This window comes from Trachymyrmex cornetzi, unplaced genomic scaffold, assembly GCF_001594075.2.
Source record: "Trachymyrmex cornetzi isolate Tcor2-1 unplaced genomic scaffold, Tcor1.1 scaffold223, whole genome shotgun sequence".
NCBI lineage: Eukaryota > Metazoa > Arthropoda > Insecta > Hymenoptera > Formicidae > Trachymyrmex > Trachymyrmex cornetzi.
In genome coordinates this window covers 1,819,762-1,846,914 of record NW_017296881.1, presented here as the reverse complement: position 1 = coordinate 1,846,914, position 27,153 = coordinate 1,819,762, and the positions used below count along the sequence as shown (strand labels likewise).

Genomic DNA, 27,153 nt, shown 5'->3' with positions numbered 1-27,153 from the left:
TCCAAGTACGGGTAAGCTTGACGGTGGTTCCATGAGCAACGCGCCAAACGTGGCTCTCGATGATAGATGGATGTCTGTCCAGAAAACGGGAAACGCTTGTTCTGGATTCGCATGAATCGTTTGGACATTTTACCACTTAATTACTAATTTTTATCGCGTTACACGTCCAATAAAAACGTTTTATAACGAGTGATTAAATCAAAGGAGTTAGAATTCCCATAGGTACGTTGATCACTCTTAGATGTCATAATGCTATTGAAATATCACATATATTACAGACGATCCCAAGAATATTCTCCTTAATTCGAAAATAAAAGCTTTGCTCTTTTACGTCGTTATATGTATGTCGCACGTACATTTACTTATGGCAAGTAAAATGAGTCTTAATTAGCGTGACGCGTAAGTAGCGGAAGAGAACCATGTAGGATAATTTTCGCGTAACCGAGGGAAAAATGTCAAGTTGTGTGTAAGGGAACGTAACGTAAAATGAGCGAAATGGGAAATGATACGTCTCGCGTTGTACAAATGTAACTTTAATGACACGACGGGTGCGAGAACTCGCGTGATCGCTGGTAAAGCTGTGCTTGTAAGTAGCTAATGATTCTAATGAACGTTAACGATTTGATACTGAGAAATTATCGAAACGCTTGCCTTCTTTTCCTCAGCCATGACTTGCAGACGTGTGACTGGCCGCGAAACGTAGGCTGCCCAGAAGGAGATTCGTCCAACAAGGAGGTCGAGGAGGATCCTCTGCTGGAAAGGTGAGTTATAATTATATCGATATCTCGTCTGATAAAATACCTTGGAAAGTATTTACAGTGTAACACTTAATCATGTTAATAATTGTAAATCTGCATTAATAACCTTCTGGAACTGACGGTGAGTTGGTTGAGCCTAAAACTTTAGATATACCAAAGTAGCGCATGCCTTTTTTCTAAGCCGAAATGCCGAAAATTTTTCTATTGGCTATTTTGGACATAATAGTTTGTAGTCTTAGCGCTTATTGGTACATGCAATGGTATGGTTAGTAAGTCGAAAGACGAAAATGGAGGACTTTTGTGCTACTTTGGTATATCTAGAGCTTTAGTTGAACCTACTCAATTATATTCTTTATGTTACGTCTGTAAATTTGAATTATTGTTATTAAAACAAACTTATTGTTAATAATTATTCTTTTTTTATACGATTTATATTATTTTGATTCCTTGAAATTAATTATTATTTTTTAGTCAATATATAAACTAAATGGATATCTGACAGACTCAGCACCTGTGTTATAGATTTTGATATCATTTTCGGAAGGTTAAAAAAATATATACAATCTATTTTATTATAAAATTGTCTTCAGAATCTATATATATACATACTAGCGTTATTTTTACATTTCCTCGTGGCTTACATGCTACGTCACAATATGGAAACGTAAGAAGGTCACGTATACACAAAGCGTTTTTTGCAAAGTGTGTTTCACTACAAAAATGACATGAGTAGTAGCGTTGCATTCCACACGTGAGATTTAATTTTCGAGACGATTGCAAAACAATGGGTCCGCTCGCGCAGGCACACGCGGCGTTCGCGAGCTTCACCCACGCTCGCGACAGCCGATTGTAGAAAAAGGCGAGAGTGAGAGTGAAAAGAAAGAGAAACAGCGCGAGCGCGGTCGATTAAGGCGATTGGATTGTATAGCGCGTACGGGGGAGACCCGCGGAGAGAACCATTAGTTTCGATAGAACAACTTCGCGATCGCGTTTTCTCGCGGTTACAGACACGTCGAATAAGCATTTCGCTCGCAATCCTCAAATACTCTCAATTCGACATGAAAGAAGAGAGATATCGACGAGTATTAGCTGATAAAAAAAATACGTACATTCAAACGACAGGCTTGTTGTTGGAGGCCACTTCGTTCCGCCTGTAAACCCTCACGGATTCGCTTTCGTTTCTTATTATTATTACTCTCTAACATAAATTACTCTAATTTTAAGTTTAATTATGGCTTTTTACAATAAAAATAAACACCGTCGGAGTAATCACGTTGTATTCCAGAAAATAGTATCATAGAACAATTGTTTTTTTGTCACTCGTCGCTTATCATTATTACAGAAACCTGTACGAAAATTGAAAAAGTATATAACAAGACAGGTGACATTCTTGTTACTTTTGGACAGGTAAAAGCGCAAAGAAGGCAAAACAGGGCAACCGAGTTGCTCGTGTTATCATTAATTAATTTGTTACATGTATAAATAAAACGTGTACGTATTTGTACACGAAATTGGAGATCTTTTCGAGCACACAAGAACGACAGCCAAGTCTCTCGTTACATAAAACCAAAGTTGGGCAACGCGCAAGCTGGATACTCATTAATTGTATTGTGCATGAGCAATCGAGAAAGAGTTTCTCAACTGTATGCTTCGTCTCGAATTCCGGGTGTCCTTGCCGTTTCAAAAGAAATCCTTAGGAAGATAGCTACGCGGTAACATATAATCTTTATTATGCGACGTTTCCGCAAGAATGTTAACAGGAGAATCGTTTTTCACTGTTAGCTTCCAAACGGCATAGAAAGCAGATACTTGAAATTCTGATCGTCTCTTCCTCCGCTGAGTATATTTATTATCTTGTTTATTTCTATGCGACTCTTGTACGGAAATGTAGGTCCGCTCGCTTACCACATATTTATATGCAGTTGCCTTACATTAGCATTGGTATTACGTGCAATTCTCCACGTTGATAAAGAAGAAATCTCATTGCTTTAGCGCTCAACTTTGTTTTCCTGAAAAATCAATTTTATCCTCGCGATCGAATTGCTCTTAAAATTGAACCGTCGCGATCGTAGATCTGCGAAACTCGAGACGCTGCAAGAACAGCAACAGCAGCAACGGCAACAGTTACGAGATCAGCAGCAACAGCAGCAACAACAACGACCGATCCAGAGACAGCCGATCACGGTTACAACTGCATCGCCGCCGGTCTCGCAGATCACCGAGAGGCAACTGAGACGACAGCACTCGAGGACAAATTACCATGATGACGAGTACGGTCCCGCCTCGGAGGTCGAAAATGATCGGCAGCAACGAGTGTACCGGGGACAACCTTCGACGATCGGCCAGGTGCAGCGAGACCGCGATGGTCTGCGACGGAATATAATATCGGTGAGTTGCAGTTATCACTGAGCCCTCGTGATTTAAATTTTTTTACTTATTACTTAACGTCTCTCGACGGTCCATTTAATTCTTAGAAGTTAATTTATAGAATTATTATTTAAATAATATCCAAAGATATGCATTTCACAACAAATAATTCTCTCCTTAAAATAAACATTCTCTGATTGCGTGAAATGTAGTTTGAAATAATAAACAATTAAATAAGAGCTAAACGATTTATTAATAACAAACATGCCATTTAATGCTGCAATTTGTGATTCAATTGCGTAAACATATGTCATAGAGATATTGACCGTTCTTTTTTAGAGAAAATACAAATAGAAAGTTTGCACTCAATAAGTGACGGATAAGTCCATTTAATATCGAAGTGAATTTGATCAATTAGCCAATATGGCGATTCTCAAGGATACTGTTGGCTATTGAATTTACAGTATCGTGTGTGTTTTAGGGAAGGGAGAAGGATAGTCTGGTAAGCTCACGTGCCCAAGCTGAGTCTCATTACAGGTTAGTAACCAAGTTACAAATCACTTGAGAAAAGAGAATAATTTTCATCGCGATGAAGTAAGACTTCTTAATTTGGCCGTGATTTCTCTCTGCAAAACTTTAATACTCCGCACCAATGCATAATCGGCCATCTCTCTGATGGTATCTTTCTGTTGATTAAAATTTTACATAATAAAATGATACTCTGATATGTTGCACATTTCATCACGAAAGCACTGTAATCAGAAACAGAGTACTTTACGTTACCTTTTGCTATACTAATTTCTTTCCACACACTTTAGAACACCTATTCCAACCACTGAATCGTCGAGGCTTGCTAAAACACTAGCCTCTACCGTGGCACCGGTTTTGTCCAAGGCTTACTATAGTGATCCAGATCAGAGTTATCCGTATTACACGATTTACGACGATGATGTTTCTGTTTATAAAGACGACGGTAGGCAATCTTCTGAATTACTTTGAAAAATTTGTTTACTCAAGACTAATGTACAAAGTAATTTTATATTTTATTATTTCCAGTCGATTTCGAAACCTTTATGTTTTACAATTAAACAAAAATTGGAAATTTGAAAAATTGAGACACGAAATCTTTTGTTAAATTTTAATCTGTATTTTATTTTTTAAGTTTTTTTGAAATTAATTTTTATTGATTAAAAGAATTGATAAATAATCAGATAAAACTCATACTATATGGATGATAGTGATAAATGAGATCTATTTTAATGTTTTGCAAATATCATACATAAATGGCATAATCTTAAATGATCTTGTCCTATTTTACATAGATTATAATCAATATACAATCAACCAATCAGTACCGGTGCAGCAGCCAAACGTGAAAATTAGTGAAGTAAACACGAAACAATACCAGAAACCGAAGAAGATTGCCGTGAATGAGGCAGACAAGTATAATTTGAATCACGACGTACAAGATTATGATATCTACGAAAATCAGGTATAAATACGTATTACATGCAACAGCGAATTAAACAAGACCGTTAATTGCTTTGTTCCTGTTGAAAGGAATGTTTCACGTATATCTAAAAATACTTTCTTTTGTTTCATATTTCAGGCTCAGCTGAACAAGAACAAGTTCCGCATTTCCGATGGTCAACAGTTCAGGTAAGAAAATTGTTTCTTCATCTATTATATAATAATATCGCGTACGTAGAATTTCGCAAGTTTGGCAAACTTTATTGCAACTTGAAACATTCAAAAGTGATTTTTATCCTATACTGGTATTTATATAATTAAAATTACATTTAAATATAGTAATTCTCATTGAACTTTATCATTAGAAAATCATATTTCTCTTCAAAAAAATTAAATTAATATATACGAGTAAAATCCTGACTTAATTGGCTCCCATGTCTCCTTTGTCATTCACGTGTTTAACAATGTAACATTGTTTTTTTTCTCTCAAAAACTCGCTGTTATTTTAAGAAATTATTTCTCTAGCACCTACCGCATCCTCGCTAATGGATGCATGGCACCTCTCTCTCGCGATATTGTGATTTATCATTTAAAAGTGTCGATGTTCACACCATCGCGCGAGATTGTCGCGTCTAATCACCGTTTAAAAATAGTCGCCGTGTGTGAGAGCACCAGGTCGGTCGAAACCTGTCCCGCCGGTTTTTATCTGGATATCAGAATGGATCGAAGATCAGCAATTACGTGATGTCGTGATTCCATTAATTCATTTGCAAATGCAGGACAAACGTGCTGAGCCATCCCGTGGTCCACGTGACGACACCGAATGTCATCGTAGACACTTTTATACCTCTGACTACGAGCACGCAGACTCCGAGCACGACCGGCAGACCCTACACCATCAATGCACCGAGGTATAGCATTTATAATTAACTCTTTCTCCGCAATAAGTGCTTTAAATAGTGTAAAATATGTTCAAATTTACTATGTATCTATTACATATAAGGACGAATGAATTTCAGAGAACTCATAAATATTGTTTCGATCTTCAATATGAAGTCGTAAAGGAGATTTATTCCTGTTCGAACAAATTTACCGTGTTGCATGTGCTTTATGAAGCAATTTCGTCAACTCTTTGTTTGTTCTGAATAACTTCTTGAATTATATCATTTCGAGGACGCCTGTTACGCCTGTCAAGTTTAAGTATCTTCGTCGGGTTGAACCACGTAACATTCGTACACGACGAACAATTTTCTTTAATCTTCATACCGGACTAATGCGCATGGTGCAATGCACGAAAAAGACGGCCCTGTGCCGATTTCCGTCGGCCGAGACCCGATTTCGCCTCTCGGTCTCTCGGCAAAACGAAGTCCGTCGCTTTCTCCGCGACGCAGTAAACGAACATTTTCCTTATTCACTGCCACCGGAAATCCTCGGATCTTATCTTGCGCTCTAATTTTCCTTCTTTCTTCTTTTTTCAGCCGAGATCGGCCGCAGCAGATTCATCGGGGTACGGCACCGCCGTAAGTTCATTGTCAATTCACTTTCTTCAACGAGGCATGATTTAGCTGACGTACAACTCGTGCCGCTCATAAATCCGCGAACGTTTCATGATGACACGGCAGCATTGAGACTACTCACTTTCAATCTGTTTTTTAAATGCGGAACAGTATATATTATCCGACAATTTCTTCTTAATCCTTAATACACACGATGATCTTCCGATCGGTCCTTTACTACACACGATGGGTCGTTCTGAGTTAATTTTCATCACTTTAATAAATATACAAAAATTATTGAGAGAGATATACTTTACATCTTTAGAAAATATTTATAAAGTTGTGTATTTAAAAAAAATTTATATAAATATTATAACTAATTATTTGAGAGTCCTTTGAAGAGAAAAGAAGAGAGTTTTTCGAAGATAAGAAATATGTAGGATACGATGACCCAAGGATTACCGTTTAATCCTTTCAACTTCGATTAAACGTTTCCAGACGATCTCGACCTACCTTGAAGCCGTCTACCGAGATAGTTTCGAAGGCACAGGAGTTCATTGACATCTACAGGTATCCTCCTGTAAGACCGGCGCCTATCTATCCAACGCCTCAGGTGGACAAACCGGCGGCGAAATGTCGCAGAGATGTCTGTTTGCTTCCGGACTGCAGCTGCGGCGGCTCCGATATACCAGGTAATTTAGCGACGCGGTGATAATTAGCCTTGCCGTGAAAACCACTCGTGTAGTTCATTAAACCTTCGCTGGAAACATTGACTCAACTTACTCGCTTGTAATTATTTCAAGCGTCCAGAAATAAAATTACATGATTTAAAGTTTAAAGTCGCGACTGAAATATATTAATAATAACCGTGAAATTTTTTTTGCAAATATCTTCAACGGATGCTACACGAACTGGTTTAAATTCTCGGTTCTGGAACGATCAATTCGATCATTCCGATTACTTAAGTAGACCGGAAATGACGTTCTGCGAGCTAGAGAAACACGAGACGGAAAAGTTTGCATTCCGCGTGCCGGAAGTCTGGACGCTTGCCGACTGAATGTAAATGAGGAAGTGGGACGTTTTGCACAAAGCAGATCTCGTTTAAAGGTCGCCGAATTTTGTCACCTTCCGACGGAAGGATCGAGGAGGGGCGAGGATGTAACGAGACGCGGCTTGATCGTGTGGACGAAATGTCAGGCGAAAAATCCGCGCATTACGCAAGCAGTCGCGCGCCGCGAATGTTAAGTTTGACGAACGGTTTAGACATAGACGGCCTCGCCGTGACTTTCTCCGATTCTCTAATGTTACATACATACATACCGACCGTTACATAGTACGCTCGAAAGTGAAACAGATCTACGCCCGATACGCTCGTGGCGTGCGTCGCCCTTCGAAATTGAAAGCAATTTGCATTTCCGGAAGGCGTTTATCAAATGATCAATCGATGCGTAATATGCCCGATTACTTATTTACTAAGCAGAAAATGCAGCAGAAAAATTTTCGATATCATTACTCGGATCATTAAATGTCGTCTTACTTTCGCCCGACGAGATAACGTCTGGAGAACACGAGAATAAAAGGAGCACGTGTTACGATCACTGCTAGAAATTTTAATTCGGATTTCCTCAAAAATTTTACCTGGAAAATACTTCTAAGAATTGTGGATTTATAAAGTTTTTGCAAGTGAATTATTGCTTAAGAAAGACTGTTAACTAATTCAACTTTCGTACCAAGTAGTATTACTTTGGCCATAATCAAGATCTTGATTCGCAGGCGTTGCTAATTTTGTATAAATAGTTCATTTGTAGTTAGTAACGAAGACAGGACATTAAAATATTAATAAGATTATGTATTAGTAAATACCTACTATTTTCAGTACTCAAACGATTGTTTTATTTCATATCTTGTTAATCTAGTAGTAGTTAATCTCTGTAGAAATCGCGACGTCGTATATTTTTTTAAAGATGTGATTAATCATTATAGAAATAATATTTCTTGATTTCGCTGAGGAACATGACACAGCTTCGGTGATCGTATCACGAGCTACATAATGCAACTGTGACGCACAGGTGGTATTCCGATCGAGCAGACGCCGCAGATCGTACTGCTCACTTTCGACGATGGCGTAAACGACCTTAACAAACCCTTATACAGCGAGCTGTTTGAAAATGGTCGTAAGAATCCAAACGGCTGCCCGATCGCAGCAACTTTTTACGTCTCGCATGAATGGACAGACTATAGCCAGGTGCAAAATCTCTATGCAGACGGCCACGAAATGGCGTCTCACACGGTCTCGTAAGTCGATAAAAATGTATTACGAAAGCAAGTGCATTAACACCGGGGGATATCACACATCATTGCACTATTTTAACCAAAAGAGCGAAGCTCGCATCGAACGTCTGTTCTCCGTTGACCTCATGTATACAATTAACGTACTGATTTCTACTTGTCGTCCATCTTTTCTTGGAGAATGTTCCAAGCGGGCGTTAAATCGGGAAAGAATTCACCCACGAAGGGTCCTTTAATTCCATTAGATTGTACAACTAGATTATTCGAGCTCCGTCAATTTCGTCGGCTATTTAATTCTTGACGGGATTTTTTAATTCTTAAACGTCAAGTTCTTCGAATTTCTCAATTATTGAAAACATCTTGAGAAATCTCTCCTGGTTTTCCTTGAATTTTTAAATTTTGAAATCTGGCGATCTTTGGAGTGAGTTCTTAATACTTAAACCACTGTTAGAAAGGAGAGATTTTTTAAAATTTCTTTGAGACCTTCAATTGCTCGATTCAATGAATCTTTGTATCTCCGAGCACTTCTCAGCCATAAATCGTTCGCGAAATACGTTCGCGAATTTCTGCCTACTATTTAAGAAAGCTTCTTCGAAAGTGGCATCGCGCAATTAGAGGATCCTCCGTGGGGACGATGAAAACGCATATTGCTGCGTACAACTGGTGAAACCGCAAGTGTACCTTCATCAAATAGGAGATCGACGATCTCTCAATTGAGGGATCGCGAGGTCCGATAGCAACACGCCGTAAACCGCGGTTTCACCGGGCGCGTACGACACACCTGTGTCGTGTATACTAATGACGCATAACTAACGCCTTCTCTTGTGTTCTTTCTTTCTTGCTCTCTCTCTCTCTTTCTCTCTCTCTCTCTTTCATTTCACGCCTCGCCATGCTCCTCATTCCCATCACGCGCCACTCTAACCGACACATCTTCACACGTATGTCATTAAAAAAAAAACATTCAAAAAACCTATCACATCGATATTCACGTCCGCAAAAAAAAAAAACATTTATGACACACTTTTCAACACGATCTCGAACGCGTGTCCTAATTCTCTCATGTCCGCCTTCCTCCCCTCCCCTCTTCCTTTCCTGAATCCTGAACGCGATCCTGTAACGAACAGGTGACTACCTACCGGAGGAAATACCGCAAATCGTCCTCTTGACATTCGACGATTCCGTGAACGACTTGAACAAGGGTCTTTACTCCGATCTGTTCGAGAAGGGACGAAAGAACCCCAACGGCTGTCCCATCTCGGCCACCTTCTACGTGTCCCACGAATGGACCGACTACAGCCAGGTTCAAAATCTCTATGCCTCAGGCCACGAGATTGCCTCCCACACGGTCTCGTAAGTAATCGAATCGTCATTAAGATCTGCGAACAGTGCTCGCCGCCGGGCAGGCGAAGTAGCACACGGTTTTTATTTTCATTTAATTAAACGAGCGCCACGCGCGCATAAATTACATAATCTCGTGGTTGCTGATACTGCCCGATGTATATTTCTTCACGGGACATTTTTTAAATCTTTTGCCGTTGGTATTTACTTATCGTAATTATATTAATGTTTTCTTGTAACACATTTGAGTCTCAGAAAATATACACATAAATTAGCATTAAACGGATCGATAATTACACAATTAAATATAAATCGTTTCTTCCATTACATATATTGCAATTTATGTTAATGATATTAACAATAATATTTAATAAATACGTAAAAATATACAAAGTTAATAGTTAAGTATTGAGATTTTTTTATTATTCTTATTCATGAAATCAAGTGCATTTCGACTTCAAGTAATCATGCTTATTCGACAATCATTCATATTGTCATTTAACATCACGCGAACAGATGCAAATTAATTACAATCGCCTTAAAGGCGTTAAATAGTTATCGCCTTTTTTTTTACATAATTCGGTGAAGCTAACACTAGCTTGTTTCTCTAATGAAAAAGTTAATAAGTCACCCTCATGCTTATTGAATCAATCAACAAATCGCTTCCGCTTTGAATGTTAGATAATTGATGTGACGCTCGACACACGTTCGGAAATTCTTGTATTTAATTTCGATACCTTTTTCGCTTTTACATCAAGTTTATAAAAGATACGTAAATATAAAAGGCACATAATGCACGTAACATAATGACATAACAACCACGCTCGTTTGGTTCTTGCAAAATCATCTCCATCTTTTATGCGTCAGCTGTCGATATCGTCATTTTGCAAAAGCCAAACGTTCGAATGAAAGACGTGTTTATGTAATCAAAATGGGAAAAAATGAAAAGAAAGAAAAGCGTTTCCGACGTGTTGTCAGCCATAGATCGGTGCGTCGTGAGAGAGTTTAACTCTTCGTAACCCGCAAGTGATCGACACGACGATAAATCTTTGCAATAGGCACAGTTTCGGCGAACAGTTTTCGGCGCGAAAGTGGGCGCGAGAAGTTGCTGGGCAGCGCGAAATTCTGTCTGCATACGGAGGCGTCAAATTGGAGGATGTCAGAGGAATGAGAGCACCCTTCTTATCGGTAATTATCTTGTAACACATTTCATCATTCTTTATTCTCGTAAAAAAATATTATGTAAAATATACGTGGTAACGATCATAGAATGACTCTTTTCGACAAAAACTTCTCTGTAAGATCATAAAAGATTTCTTCGCCGTTCACGAGAGCAATTTGCGGCTGTGTAACGCTGTTGTACGCTATTTGTGACGCAGGTCGGGGGAAACAATATGTTCAAAATGCTCTGGGACACAAACTTCACGTACGACTCCTCCATGCCTATCTATGAGAACCGACCGCCCAGTTGGCCGTATACGCTGGATTACAAGCTCTTCCACGACTGCATGATACCACCCTGTCCCACGAGATCCTATCCAGGATTGTGGGAAGTTCCTATGGTAATGTGGCAAGATCTCAATGGAGGTAGATGCTCCATGGGAGATGCTTGTAGTAACCCACCGACTCCGGACGGCGTATATAAGATGCTCATTAAGAACTTCGAAAGGCATTACACGACTAATAGGTTGGTAAAGTGATTCACGCTATTCGTATACGCGATTATATATTAGACAAACAATTGAAAAACGTGAGATGAAATTAATTTCTCTGTTCAGTGTCTGAATTCTTAACAGATTGTTTCTTTCACATCACACACAAATTTCTAATTTCTTTTCATAAAATTCAATAAAACTCTTATAAGTTGCGGAAAATAATTATTTGAATAAAAAAAAAATTCCTTTTTATATTATAATTGAAAAAGTAAAATAAATTTATAAATTTGCTTAATTTGCAAATTATTTTTATACTAATATTCTCGTAACTCGATGCGTTTTATCCGTAGGTCGCCTTTCGGTCTATTCTATCACGCCGCATGGTTTACTCAGCCGCATCATAAAGAAGGCTTCATATCGTTTCTCGATACCATTGTCGCAATGGATGACGTATGGGTAATTACTAATTGGCAGGCCATACAATGGATCAGGAATCCAACGCCTCTGGCGCTTCTACACACATTCGAACCTTTTGGATGCCATTATCCGGTAAGACTTTTTGCAACTCTTTAACTCTTACCTTACTAGAGATATTTTGCAAACAATTTGTTTGAAAAATTATTTTTTATTACTTCTTAAATTGGAATATCAATTTTGTTTTTATTATTTCATTTCGATGGCTATAGTTAAAAAACGTGCTAAATTAACATTGCAAAGTAATTAATAATTATTTAACCATAAAATTGTCATAAACATTATTCATCTTACAACTAATAATATTTTATAAATCTTTTTTAATATAATAATAACAACAACAATGATTCTTGAGTTAGCTTTAATTTACGTGTAATTTTGCGCGGACTATAAGAACTCTATTACGTTACGGCAAATATGATGCAGGACCGACCCAAGAAATGCAATAACGCGAAGGTCTGCAATCTTTGGCATAAGAGTGGGGTAAGATACATGAAGACCTGCCAAGCATGCCCGGACATTTATCCTTGGACAGGCAAGACCGGTATACGTAGCAGTCGCATCGACAACGAAGTCGACGCCCACGAATGAGTTACACGAAGGGAAGATTCAAACTTCGTTGCGATCGGGGAGAGTCCCATCGAACGAGCAACGGACCCGGACAACGCGAATATCTAAAAGAGATGCTTAAACGAGATCTTAATCTTCCAGACGTGGAAGTTTCTTGGAGATCTGAGAGAAGTTTCCAATCTCTTAGACATCTGAGAAACAGATGTCTAATCCGAATCTTTCGGTCACGCCGCGTTTTAGGCAGCCTTGTAAACCAATATTTAGATGTAAACATCTTTTGGACTTTCGCATTGTTTGGAAAGCATTGTGGTAGCGCGCGAGGGGAGATATTCTTCTGTTCGGATAGGTAACTTCAAGTATTACACGCGCGTGTCCCGACGGACACATTCGGGCCGAGTACGCCGATGCAAGTTTTATACTGACGATGAGTAGGATCTCGCAAAGTTCCCGTTTCACACTGGATCAAATCAGAATCGTACTCGCAGCCATAGTGAATCTTTAAACAAATCGAGATATTATTAATGAGCAGATTTATAACTGAACGGAAGTTCATCAATAGCAGTTTAAAGTTAATTTTATGAAAGAAAAAAATATTTAGCTCATAAGTGTACACATACATTAAATTGGTTAAATTTTTTTCTATAAGCGATTGCGAGTTGGGCGGTAGATTGATATTGAAAGTGAAGCAATTGAATTAGAGAGTGATGGAATGTCAAGAATAAATTACATTAAATTAATGATATACCGACAAAAGAGAGATCGTGTGTGTAAGATTGCGTGGAGAATACCTAAAACTTAAAGTATCTTTTGTATCCTTTTGTAACCTATATCCTTTTTTCTCTCTACCTCTTTAAAAGTCAACGTAGAGTGGTCAATAAATATTACGAAAGTAGAGCAGTTAATAAATTATCTTTAAAATATATTCTTCGTTACGCTTTTCTATATTTTCTCCTCATTTTTCTCTCTCACAATTTCTATCTTTTTCTACTTTGTTCTTTTTTTCTCTCATTTTCTACATTCTTTTTTCTCGAATTCGCAAATATCCTTGGCGTACTCGGCCAAATTCGGCCAAATAGAGCAATTAATTAAATCGCAATACGTAATAATTAATCGTCAAGATGTAAGTGTAAACATCGGTCGCCGGAAACGTTCGTATTTAAGCGAAACTCGCGACGAGATCGAGATTGATCATGCGCGGAGGTCACTTTGTGGAAAATAGAAAAGAATCGAAAAAATTTCCTCGACACGAAGATCGTGCGCACGAGGGGATCGTCGTGTTTATCTTCTAGAACATAAAAATGTAATATGCCTTTAATAAATACATATTTCGCTAGAATATCTTTTTTCCGTTTTTAACCAGTATCTATGAAGATAATCATGGATTACAATAGATACGAGAATAATATGCTACATGAGAGATTGTGCTTTTCATTGTTCGTTACAAGTGTGCATTAGGCACCGGTAAAGGATAAAGGATAGTAGACCACGTATCGACGTTAAAGTTACGAATATATTGCCAAGGCACGATATCTGTCGAGTCAATGTATTCCAACCAGTATCGCGCCATATTATTATAAATTCTCTCCCTCCACGTCTGCAACAAAAAATTTGTCAGGCCACATAGAACACTTATTTATCCATCAATCATCATTATCCATCAATATTACCATTAAAGATAAATTAATTAAAAAGTAAAGGTTTAATTTATTTTATTTGTCAACTAATAAAAGCTAATTATTTGTAATTAAATTTATTACCCTTCTATTTTGTATAATCCATGCCTTCATCAATTGGTTTTCTTGTAAAATCGCGAATTTCCGTGCTTCATACAAATAGATCCGTGTACTCGATTTGCGACCCCGAAGAACATTCAAATATGCCATCAACAAATATAAACGTGATTTTATAAATCTTGCGTATTTAGAAATGTTTTTGAGGCATTTTCTAATTTTGGAAATATCTTGAACAAGATCTTGTAGCTCGTTAGAGTACTTCGTATTGATGCAACGCAGCAATAGCAGCAAGTAACACTCGAGTCCCTAAAAAAATACACTAAAGCACTGCATTGAAACAAAATAATTTTTTCATGTTATCTAGATAAGAAGAGCAGCAATAAATAAATATAACTGATTTTTATTTACAATTATTTTATTTATTTATTGTTTATTTCTCATATTGTATGTAATAAATTTATTATTATTATTATTACTATATATATATCTGATAACTAATCTCGAGAGCAAAAGACAATAGATTCTTTATGATTTGTAAAATTATAATTTTTTTGCGAAATAATTAAATTTATTCAAAGAAAAAGAAATTTATTCTAAGAAAAAGAATTATAGAATTTAATTTGTATATAAGAAGAAACATGAAATTGTAAACGTTCAAAAGTTTAGGCATACCTTGCTGCAAGTAAGAATTCGAGAAAAATCATCCCAAGTGACGTTTTTCACATATTTTTCCGTACTGCATGCAAATGCATTAGGAACCGTTTGACCCCTATTGTAAATATTACAATGTATTTTTTAGTAGAACACTTCAAACAATATATATTAAATTACCTTAAATCACAAGGTAAAAGATAAAATAAGGACCTTGAAAACATGATTAATGAATTTTTAGGGTTAAGAATAGGATTAGAAATAGGAAATTTTAGGATTAGGAACATGAATTAGGAACATGAATAAAGGTTCACTTTCTTAGTAAGAAAAAATTTATCGTTTTTAAGTAGCTTTTGATTTATGGCTGGTATAAATGCGAGCACGAAAAACAAATACTTACATTCTAAGCTGGTACATCCACAGACCTGTCAATAAGCGACACAGGCTTTGTGGGTCACGCCATACGCAAAATTTGGATCTGCAAGCTGTACAATTTTTGAGTTAAAATAACACAGCATTTTAACGCTTTAATTGCCGTTTCACTTAGATTTGGTTGATGCAAAATTTGTAACACTTTCACGAGAATTCCATCATTCATTTGTGAATGATGTTTTCGTTTTTCATATTAAGAATAATTTTACTAAGAATTTAAAACATTTCAAAGAAATAATGTAAAATATATTAAAACATATAAAAAAAACAGTCAAATATTAAAATGGTTACTAGATTTGATTAAGCTCAATGCCGAAATCAGTTTAGCAGTCAAAGTGTTAAATTTATACTTATGGGCTGTTCCACAATCACAATACAATTTTATAATTAGGTCAATTAAAATTAGAATTTTTATGTAAAATATTAATTAGAGAATTGGAAATCTTAAAATATTGTTGTAAGAGTATTATATGACAGATTGATACATGTGTAAACACAAATATAGTCTGAATGTGGTATTATACTAATTTGATCATTCGTAACTTGAAAATTATGACATTTTTATATCAAATTTTTAATGCGTATAAATAATTTTTAAAATATGATAGTGGAACATTGTATGGTGATTGCGAGACATCCTCTGTAAAAAATTATAAGTAGGTAATTATTTATTAATTTTAATTCATCTATACATACTGCATTACAGTTATTACCAATAAATTTCACATAATAGTTATAAGATGTCTCGTACAATTCCAATACTATTCCTGCATCCAGCATGAGATCTAAAGAAAGAGCATAATACCATGTCTTAGCTGACAAATCTATATCCTCGTCTGCCAAAAAATATAATTCTCGCATCAAGTCGACAGCTTCATTGACACGTCTGGTCCATAGCTAATCAAATTATTAAGCCAAAAATATTATACACAATGAACGACAATATGCATTCTAAATAACGTGAAAAGATCCAAAAGATGTCTACATAAAAATATTAAAATACATAAACGGAAGATTAATTTCTTTTTAATTTTGGATCTTTGCGTTGTTTAGGAAATTTATATAAAATGACATAGATACACAAGAGATTTATGAGAATAGATTAATTTCAAGGAATACCATTATTTGAATTATTGAAGGCATAATAATCAGAGTCAGTTTCCTAAGATGCAATGTTTCAGATATTTTCAAGACCTTTATACCTATAAGTACGGCTTTTTCCAATTTACCTCTTAATACTCTATTTTCACACATGCAAAATATTTAAGGAACGTAAATTAATTAAATAATAATTCAAGGAATGTAAATTAATTCGTGCATCAAATTTAAGACGTTATACCTAATTTGATACATCGTTAGATAAATATTTGCCACCATCGTTATTTCCTCGGCATCATTCCAGATAGCTTTTCTCTTTATTGTGATTAGCATTAGTCTTTCGATACGTCGTATTAACTTGATGTTTCTTGTGCAATGCAAAACTCGTACTGTTGCAAGATATACTTCGCCTTTCTCTAGAAAACTGTTAACGTTTAGAAACGCGAGCTTGAAACTTCTCAAGGCAAACGACTGCGCCTTTTTCAATTTGTTTTCTATCTATAAAAAATTACGTAAAAATTATTCTCACTACACTTTTTATAATAAAAATCATTAGAACAATAAAAAAATCCCTAAAAATTATATAGCGTACATCTTCTTTTTAATCGTTTTCTTTTCAGTTTCATCTTACTTGACTAAATCCTTTGTATAAAAATAAAAAGCTATATTAGCTACATACTATGAATCCGACGCAAAGACGTCGCAAGTACGAAGCCAATTCCAATTTTTTTATAACGAGTTGACTTGATTTTTCATCAACTGTATAACTACGAGGAGGAGCATATAGTTTACAAAACATTTTTATGTTATAACAGATGCCTTTCTCCTTAGGTGGAGTACCTCGCAGTTTCACCGCCAAGAGGTAGTATTTTTTAGCTTGATCATAATTTCCTAATGCATTGTGAGCATCACCTGAGTATAATTAATATATATGACAAATAACGATATATTCTCTTTAAAAAAATGTTTCCGCGCAACGATGCCTAATGAATAGAAATATTTTATTTTATTGCAGAATATTTCGTAAAGTTTCACGGACCCATTAAAGCTAGAATAATTCCTTTATTCGTGATATTGTCCTCTGTGTTCTCATCAATCCACTCGTCCACTTCGACGGCCTTACTTCTTTCAGCGGCAATCGAGAGCAAATTAATGGCATAAAGAGGTTGCGCAATTTGGATCATTCCGGCGCTGTACTGTATAAAAAACTCGAGTAATTTGTCGATTTCTCCTAAAGAATATAATTTAATAAAGAATCTAATAATTATCAATCTGTTACGTATTATAAAATTGTGCCTAAAATAGTTTAATTATTTTTACTAATACATTAAAAAAATTTTTTTTTAATTTTGTTTTTAAAACATTATTAGTTTACCACTTTTCTCAATATGCTCATGCAACTTCCAGAAAAGATGGCTGATAACGTTATCGCATTGACAATTACGATAATCGATATGGCTGAATTTTTCTAACAAGCTTGGATGAGAAGGATCTGCCGTTATTTCTGGAAAAATACTCGTAGATCGCCTTCCAAATTTTATGTTTATTCTGTCATTATCTCCGTTTTTGAGAATTACTGTAAAAATATGTTGGTGTTTAAAATTAATGAATTTTGAAGTAAATATATTCATTAACTATTACCTTCATTTTCTTCGTCATCAATATCTGACGGCATAATAGATATCCTACAAATATCAACAGAATCTCTTATCTTCTCCACAGAAATTGTTTGTGTCGCAAGTATCGTCGGTTCTGGAAGGATTGACGGTTTCGTCCACTTATCTTGGACAAATGTTCGACGACGGACGAACGAAACTTTGGGTTTCAAAGATATGTCTCCCTCCTAAGAATATCAAACAAATCAATTTTTTTAACAAAGTTACAAAAAATTAATAATAAATTAGAAAATTTAATAATAAAATTCATTTTTAAGAAGTACTTAAGTTCTTTGATTTTTAATTTATTTATAAACTTTACTATAAGCTTTAAAAACCTATTTTCTGAGCACATGCTCAAAATATAATCAATTAATTATCATTCTAAATAACCTTCAATTCTTTGAATACATCTTCGCTGAGAATTCTCAGAAAACGACCGCTACCGCAAGAATTACATTTTCGAGCGGCCAATTCACATATTCTAGCTGCTCTCGTATGATACTCTTGCTTTTCTTCATCTGTTTGTATGTTATACATCATCTTGTGAAATGCACTGACTTTGAACTCTAACATTTTACAATTACCATAAAGAGGAGAGAGATGACGGCTAATGACAGGTCCTAGAGAGGCAGAATTATTTGTTTCATTATAAATCACGAATTTACGGAACAATATATGCGAATTTTATTACAATTTTTTTTATTGTTTATATTTTTCGCAGATTCAAGTTTTTATCAATAAGAATTTCATGAAAAACGCGTCATCAGCTTAATATTAAATATTATTAAATATTATTAAATATCAAATTTTATTAATATTATTAATTGTATAATAATTATAATTTTAATATTAAATATTATATGGTTTATCGCCTTCTTTATATACTTGAGGCTGCGACGCTATCATGTTGCTTGATGTATTATTAAATATTTTATATGCTTTTCAAATGGTGAAACTAACGTGAATAATGACAATTGCAGGCTAACGAGTGGTGCATATTGGAGAACGTTTGCCGTTTTTTATCTATACAAAAGATAAGATCCTGAGCATAGAAATCCCGTCGCTGCAGAGAAGCACATTCTAATATCCGTATTCGAATCATTTCGGAAACGGCTGTGGAATTACGTGAGATTCATCTAAGCTAGTATGCAATTCAGTTATAATAAGATGTCCGAGAGCTGCAATTAATGATACTCACTTTTAATGGTGTGCAGTGGGATCGTATTCAACATTACATTTTCTACCATGCTTCGTTTAAACACTTTGCCCAACGTGGCAGCGCATTTAATGAAATCTTGCTCATAAGAATTCATTCTATCGTAGATCTCGCTTCTTAATTCTAGAGAGAATTTCTAATAAACAAATTAACGTAGAATGATCGGCGCAATTTCATATAATTGCAAAGACGTTCCGTATATTTAAAAATATCTTTTCGGATCTAATATTATTTTGTATTGCACTCGATACGTCATGATTCGTCGTGTCGTGAAAGATTAAATAAAGTAAGAAAGATTTATGATGCCTCTTAAGAAGTAATACGAAAGTATTAATAAAATGTTAGATTTGCCTGTTATGTCGCGATTTATGTTGGTAATCTTAAAGAAATTCTCGTTTATGACACAGACATCTAAAAGACTCATTTGCAACCAGGATAAAGGTGGCGCCAATTCCTCTGGTGTCAGATCGATTGGTAGCTTTGTCACCAGAATGCCATTTGGAAAAACAAGATCCCGTTGTAACGCTTCGCTGGGTGATATCTTAACGAAATTCAGACTATTACTTTGAAGGATCGACGTCAGCAATGCCTCGCACCACCCGAGATGACCATCCTGGCATCTTTGCAAAATCCTAATAGAAATCCTACCATTGTTTAACTAATTTGTGATATTGTGCTAAACGAGTAAAAACAAACGGCGGCAATACCTGCTTAATTTTTTGGGTATTGCAAGGACATTCAGAAATTGACACGCAAATACCGGGAGCAGATCTACATTCAGACCGAGCAAATTATAATTCGTTAGCCTTTTATCTTTGTAGATCTCTGCTTCCACATGGGACAAGTCATCCCAAGAGTGATGCTTCAGTATCGTCATCGCTATGACGATATTATAGTTATCAAGAGCCGATGATAAAAATTGCCAGGATCTGTGATCAAGGTATTGAATGTCATCAAGCAAAATGCAGATTTTAATCTTCAACTGTAATGAATGATTACATTAATTTATATAAAAGCAATTTTAGAAATAGTACCGAATCCTTTATCCACAAGATAAAATAATGACATTGCCTGCTTTAATATTGTTTTGAAGATATTGATAGTCTTCGTATGACGTTGCGAATCGGTATCCGAGCAATAAGAATCGGAAAGAGGAAAACGTACTCTCATTAAAATATTTAGATAGCAAAAATCTTCCAAGGCGAGAACGTCGCCCAATTTATTAAGTAACTCCTTTTCACGTTCCTCAACAGTCTCGCAATCTTCAGCTTCAAGTATCTGCAAGAAATTTCAGTTATCTGAGAAGCAAGTTGTCTCCGTTTCAAAAATTAAGTTTACTAAAGGAAACTGATAGATATTTATCTTTCATAAAATTAATTGCATTTTTTTAAATCAAGAATTAATTTCAAAATATATAATTTTCCTTATTCTTTATATACATTAGCATTATAATATTTATATTAAAAAAGAATTGAGATAAAAACCATAAAAATAAGAATATTTCAAAAAATATTAAATTTGATTTTTTATTCTTTCACTTTGTAAATTAAAAATCTAAAAAACAGAATTGATAGAACAAAATTCTCAATTCTTCTCTTTAGTTCAACCATTTTATTTTATAAAAAATTTTAACAAAAAATCTATAAAATAAAACAAATAATATTTTGTACCTGCAAAATAATATGATATATAACTGAATAAGACTTCTCCGCGTATGTCGCATGAAGAGAAAGTTTGATTGGTCTTATTTGTCTGTTACAAACACTAGTGACGAAAGCATCTAAAAGTCTAGATTTTCCTGACCTCTCGATTCCCTGGATAAATACCAGATTAGATTGATTTTATAAAGTGTGCAAATGCTACAAAAAATAATCATATTAAATCCTTTACTTTTTATTTTTTATCTTTATAGTTATATGAGGCAATATACTAATATTTGTAAATAATTTTGATTAAAACGTTACATAATTAAATAAATTAAATAAATATATATTAAATATATATTAATATATATTAAACAAATTAATTATCAGAATTATACTAGACAATAGTCTGTGACAATTTTATTTTACAAATGTTCACTTTATTTTCGGAACTTTAAATCAAACCTCGATCAACAATCCTGAATATTTCCTATCTGCGACTCCAATATCGTCCAGGATATCATTGAAGTGTTCCAACTCTTGCAGTCTGCCCAAAATAGGATAACCATATTCCAAAGCTACGTCTTTCTGTTTTCTATAAACATATTATGGGAAATATGATTCACATATTTTATTACCTGCATAAAATTTACATCCTATTTTAATATAAATATATATAATATAATATGTATATAAATTATATGTATATAAATATGTATAATTTAATAGTTTAATTCTACTCATTTCTTATCTTTTAAACATATAAGGATCGATGTTAAAATAAATAGAAATGATAAAAACGGTGGTTTGATATGGTTTAATATAGTGTCATATTTTTAATTATTTGATTGTTTTCCCTGAAATTTTTTATAAATAAAATAGAAATGCACTGCTACCATAAAAATGGAAATGCACCTCACAGATTTGTAATTTTTATGTTAAACAACATAATTTAATAAATCATAGCGCAGTAAAAATTTAATCGATTATTTGGGTAAAGCTTTATTTGCTTCCGTCACATTGTTTTCAATTACAGCCACAAACATAAATGTTACACGATATTTGAAGAAACAAATATAAAATTTCACTTCTATTTATTTTATTATTACTCGCATTTAAACGGAAGGAATAAATTCAAATGCTCACGGTACATCACAGAGATATTCAAAAATGTGATATTTTTCCAATTGTTCAAACGTTTTTATGCCTCGAGAACGAAATTGATCTTTTCTAAAATGACTATGCAACACGGTGTCATAATCACAGGAAACCTGCAAACCAGGGGGGGGGTCTCAGATAAAATACAATCATAATAATATTGTCATAACATCAACCCAAAGTTATTTTATGAAAAATAATGCCATTTGATACATTTTTGACAAAATTTTGTGATAAATCTTGACATAAAAAATATTTTTAAGTAAGTTTTAAAAAAATTAAACATAATTATGATTTTTCGTCATCTTAATCTTATTATTATTTTGTATTCTACTTGAGATATTGCAAATAATTCAGGGAAAAAATTGATATACTGATCATTAATTGATATAATTATATATTTACATATTTTCAACAATATTATTGAATAGGTAAAAAACTACATTATTAAACCTTTTTTTTTAATTTTTAGGAAATCGTTTTATAAATGCGTGTTTTATTATCGATGTAATAAAATAATGTGGTTATTTTTAACGAACAAACTAAATTGTAACTAAAATTTAAATATCTTAGTCAAGCTGTTAATTACTCTATTATAGGAAATATCCATTATTCTTATAGCTTTATCGACAGGTGGTCCAATAATTGCGTAATATCTTCTAGCGATATGCCCGATCACGCCACAATAAGCTATTCCTGAAATTAAATTGATAATACAAATACAGCACATATATTTGTATCATAATGCTCGAATTGTACGATAAATTTATTACGACAGAATCCTAATTTGGCATGATGTATACATTGTAAACGATATGCTAAAACGATTAACAACGATTAACGTTATTGTAATGCTTTTCTATTTTAGTCCAAATTCTTTTTCCAGAAAAGTACCTTTTAAAAAATGAAAGTCATAGCACAATCAGTTACATCCTGGACATACATTGGGGATGTGTAGGACCACTATTATGCACGGAAACGACCAATATATCTTCGAACAAAAGTGCATTGTTACCTGTTGACACGCCGATAAAAACGCTTTGAACTCCTACGATAGTTTTCACTGTTTGCAATATGTGTGTGGCACAAGTAATTCCATTTTTACAAGTTTCATCGATTTTAAATTGGTTCTCGTTGTTGTATCCACGTATACCAAAAACAATGCAAAAGAAAATATGCTTCTGATACAGATCCATTGTGTTAATACAGCCCCCGTATGGCGTAACTATACTATAATAAATATTGAAACAATTAATTTTCTTATTCTGTCTATAAATATAACAAAGTGATTGCTGAAAAGACAGCAGTATATTAATTATATATGAAATTAATAACAAAATACTTTTGAAATTAAAATTTGAAGAGAAATTTTGCATTTTTTTATTATAATATTTGTAATCTTCTTATATAGAAAATAATATCTGTTAATCATAGTATTGTGACAGAACCTAACCTAACCTATGCAAAAGTAGAAAACATTTGTCGATCAAAAGAATTAATTCGTTGTCTGAACATTCATTGGGAATAATATCAATAGATATTACTGTAATTCGTCTAATCTCCGCCAAGAATCTTAATGATTCACCTTTTTCGATCTGTGAGAAGCAAGACATATTTAACAAATAATTCTGGAAAAGGTGTACTCACAAATTCTTTTATTTTGTCAGTTAAAATAGTTGATGATTTACGATAAACGATACCTGTTGGATCACTGGCTTTATCAAATAACTTTTTAAATGTATGCTAAAATTCGGATTTGTTGCTGCTATCGTCGTGATCGCTGGTGGAAATATTTAATATAAAGTAATGTTATTTTTTACGCACTCTAAACAAATAGCGATTAAGATTTATATAAGATATTTTTAGGAATAAAAAATTAAAAGATTTACAATGAGAGAGAGAGAGAGAGAGAGAGAGAGAGAGAGAGAGAGAGAGAGAGTAATTAAACGCACATGATTTATACACTATATTCTAATAGCTGTATATAGAAAAGAAAAACTCAATTTGATTCTAATAGAACACATTTATATTTATCACAGATAATAAAATACGAGAAATGTAAGTAAGACAGAGATAGATAAAGAAAAAGATGCAAATAGATACAGAGGGGATATAGAACAGTTCATAATGAAGTTATAAATGCAATATGAGATAAATATTTATTTTACCTGTCGAAGTTTTCTCTTTATTATTAGCAATTTCTGTCTCAGATTCTTCGTTAATAGATATCAAGTGTATCCTGTAAGGTGATAATGGTCTGACGGAATTTATTATAAATTTTTCATCCATGGATGGTTCATAGCTTGGATTGACGTGATTATTCGGCGATATCGGTGTCATGTAAGTTGATTTTATGTCTGATTGCTTTAACGTTCTTATTATCTATAGAAATTTGAAACACACGCATCTTCATAAATTTACAGAAACATTAACTTAAAAAAATGGGATTATTTTGAAATGATAACTGCCGATAACTGACTAAAATTATAGGATAAAAGTTTGTTTTTAAAATCAATAATTTATAAAGAATCGTTGTTTATAAAAGAAATTTATAACAAAATTCAATGTAAAACACATAATCGGCGATGAATCAGTATTGTAAAAATAAGAGTATATTCTTTTCTTTAAAGTAAAATTTTTTAACAACAATAACTGTTGTTTTAGTAAATAAATCTTCAAATTATAATAATAGATTAAATTTACGTCTGAACTAATTTGCGTCTAAATACAAATAATTAATTACGCGATTTTATATCGAGTAAAAAGAAATGAGATATAGTGTTTGTTTTTAGCTTTTAGTTTATAAAATATCAGAGAATAAGAGAGAGAATGTTAACTAGAGTTTCGAATTGTAACTAGAATGTCATCATACCTTTACATTATACGGATTCTTGATGACGTATTCATATTGACTTGGCTGACAATGCTGCCATGCGCTAAGTGATAGTACCAAGTCATTCGGCAGAGAAACCTTTTTCGCATTTTTTAGCTCTTCGATCGGCACACCACACATCACAAAATGCCGAGCTTCATCGTCACCAATCACCGAGAACTTTACATCCCCGGCAGAGATAGCCACGTTTACTATTAATTAAAATTTGTGATTTACAACGAACAAAAATACTTTATAAATCCGCCTCATATACACGAAGCTAAATAAAAATTAGACGTGTGCTCTTGGTTCTTTATTTTAAATTTATGCAATATTACAATTTTGATCTAATTTTTTAAATTTAAATTTATATTTTGTATAAATTTGAATATTTCATGTTAGTTAGAACGTGTTATTATATATGGCAAATACCTTTATAAATACCGTTGCCATCTTTTAAGATTGCTATAGAATTTTGTATATTTATCGCGCTTGCTATTACATTTTGCACAACATCATATATGAATTTGCCATCGTGTACTTTCCATGCTGTTAATATCCCTTCAGCTATGTTTTTAACATAATGTTTATTTTAAAAGAAGCTCTTATAAAATTATGATTTTGTGTTTACATTTTTTCTGAACTATTTGTTTCTTGATGTATTTTATTTTGATATTTTTTTTTACCAGAAAATTTTAGTATGTCTCCTTCGCTGCAGTATACTTCACGAACCACAATATGAATATAATCATTTAACGTTCTAGTTAAAGCCAAACATCCTCCGTTTTTATCATGAATAAAATTTTTAAATAGTGTCGAGAGACCTGTTATATTAATCACATGTTACTACATTAATTTAAAAAAATATTTTTGTTTACTTCAATATAAACGAATTTACAATTTATGCGTACGCAAAACGATGATGTTAACCTGAAATGTTTAAAAACATAAAAACAGCTCGGAAACTTCGTAAACTTTTCTCTGACAAGTCTTCGTATATTATCTCATCGGGAACGAAAGTCGCCATACGATGAATCTGCTCGTCTACATTACGCAAATGCAAGGCCTACAAAATTAAATTGAGATTGAAATATGTAAAGTGAGTAAAGTTAATAAATTAAAAACGTAATTGGTTTATATTAATAAAAAGGGACAAAAGCATTGTGTAAAGAAGTCAGATTATTTAACTGTCAGATCTAACCTGTTTTACTGTCAAACTCTTTTTCTTAAAAACAGGACCAAATAAATCCGGCGTCCAAGCTGTGACAATACTTTCTTCGTTTCTCGGATTATGTGTCATTGCTTTAAAATCAATTTTCTGTCGATCGATTTGCATAAATTTATTTTATTTATTTTTTTCTTGCACAGATATATATTTTACTGTTGCGCATTTCAGCTTTTGTTTAAAATAAGTAGTGCATGCAAATTGCAAATAAAACTGAATCTCAAACTATTTCAACCATTTTCTTAAAAAATATCGAAGATGTATGCACACGCAAGTAGAAATTAAGAATATAAACTCATTTGTCTTTATAATGTTTCATAATTTATACAAAAATTCGTTGATTTTTACTCAGTTTGAGTATTTAAACTACGTACGTTAAATAATTCTAATATTGATAATCAAACAATTTTCAGCGAATTTTTGTTATTAAAGGTCGAAATATTTGTTAATATTTAAACAGCATTTAATCCGATTTATTTGCGAAATATTTTATATTGAAGAAAATTTGAAATAAATTTAATTGTCCTGATATTACTATGTTAGAAAGAATTATTTGTAAATTGATTAAAAGATTTGCGAAAAAAAGGATTCGTTATAATTTAGAACACACTATATTAATTTTGCAAGTATTTAATTGCATAAACTGGGAAGAAATAATTCGAAAAAAAGATAGACATAAAATAGAATTTCTTACATGTCTTTTATACATTTTGTGAAAAAAAATTTTACATTAATTTATTATATTAAATATAAAATTAATACAAGTAATTTAGTATTATAATACACTAAAATATAATATATTAAATATATTTTTATACATATTTTACTATATATTCACGCTTAATTAATAATGCCTTTTATCTATAATGATGAACCTAATAATAAAAAATAATAAATTAAAAATATATTACTATTTATTATGATACAGGTACATATTCGTCAGAGATAAACGTCAGATATCATCAATCTCCTAAAATGGTAGATCAATGTTACATATTGATATATTTTCTAAGTTATCGGCTTACTATGATAATTTGACTTTTGTAATCG

At 33.4% G+C, this 27,153-nt stretch overlaps 2 protein-coding genes across 3 annotated transcripts in view; one reads left to right on the top strand and one right to left on the bottom strand.

The window, feature by feature from the left end:
- Positions 1 to 13,380, top strand: part of Cda5 (Chitin deacetylase-like 5) — a 54,996-nt gene extending 41,616 nt beyond the window's left edge. Inside the window, exons 3-16 of one of the 2 annotated variants that reach the window (XM_018506094.1) lie at positions 666 to 761; positions 2,831 to 3,146; positions 3,607 to 3,662; positions 3,944 to 4,098; positions 4,448 to 4,617; positions 4,735 to 4,784; positions 5,375 to 5,506; positions 6,074 to 6,115; positions 6,590 to 6,783; positions 9,505 to 9,730; positions 10,777 to 10,906; positions 11,098 to 11,405; positions 11,724 to 11,922; positions 12,274 to 13,380. In XM_018506094.1, the coding sequence (XP_018361596.1) occupies positions 666 to 761; positions 2,831 to 3,146; positions 3,607 to 3,662; positions 3,944 to 4,098; positions 4,448 to 4,617; positions 4,735 to 4,784; positions 5,375 to 5,506; positions 6,074 to 6,115; positions 6,590 to 6,783; positions 9,505 to 9,730; positions 10,777 to 10,906; positions 11,098 to 11,405; positions 11,724 to 11,922; positions 12,274 to 12,438 (2,239 nt within the window). In that variant the 3' untranslated portion in view covers positions 12,439 to 13,380. Of the gene's footprint in view, positions 1 to 665; positions 762 to 2,830; positions 3,147 to 3,606; positions 3,663 to 3,943; positions 4,099 to 4,447; positions 4,618 to 4,734; positions 4,785 to 5,374; positions 5,507 to 6,073; positions 6,116 to 6,589; positions 6,784 to 8,160; positions 8,387 to 9,504; positions 9,731 to 10,776; positions 10,907 to 11,097; positions 11,406 to 11,723; positions 11,923 to 12,273 lie in introns of both variants that reach the window. The other variant, XM_018506095.1, reaches the window with a different exon arrangement.
- On the bottom strand, positions 13,378 to 26,178 carry LOC108760156 (adenylate cyclase type 10). The gene is made up of 30 exons (XM_018505960.1): positions 26,080 to 26,178; positions 25,809 to 25,944; positions 25,565 to 25,702; positions 25,311 to 25,445; positions 24,879 to 25,090; positions 24,175 to 24,388; positions 23,707 to 23,786; positions 23,465 to 23,601; positions 23,022 to 23,236; positions 22,596 to 22,702; positions 21,995 to 22,119; positions 21,314 to 21,443; positions 20,876 to 21,019; positions 20,277 to 20,483; positions 19,913 to 20,187; positions 19,557 to 19,837; positions 19,188 to 19,328; positions 18,950 to 19,102; positions 18,380 to 18,609; positions 17,973 to 18,174; positions 17,707 to 17,907; positions 17,371 to 17,562; positions 17,011 to 17,243; positions 16,573 to 16,829; positions 16,353 to 16,473; positions 15,947 to 16,130; positions 15,200 to 15,286; positions 14,823 to 14,929; positions 14,175 to 14,456; positions 13,378 to 14,011 (listed from the first exon to the last, which is right to left on the bottom strand). Exons 1-30 carry the CDS (start codon positions 26,176 to 26,178, stop codon positions 13,856 to 13,858), a joined length of 5,181 nt encoding a protein of 1,726 aa, XP_018361462.1. The 3' UTR covers positions 13,378 to 13,855.
- Positions 26,179 to 27,153: the final 975 nt, after the last annotated feature.

What these genes read in the sequence shown, in the direction of transcription:
- LOC108760156 (XM_018505960.1), bottom strand. Translation starts at nt 26,178, where the DNA reads ATGACACATAATCCGAGAAACGAAGAAAGTATTGTCACAGCTTGGACG. An exon ending in GAATATCTCTGTGATGTACC is followed by an intron (nt 21,444 to 21,994) that starts GTGAGCATTTGA and finishes ATATGTTTATAG; the next exon opens with AAAACAGAAAGACGTAGCTT. An exon ending in GAATTCTTACTTGCAGCAAG is followed by an intron (nt 14,457 to 14,822) that starts GTATGCCTAAAC and finishes GTATTTTTTTAG; the next exon opens with GGACTCGAGTGTTACTTGCT.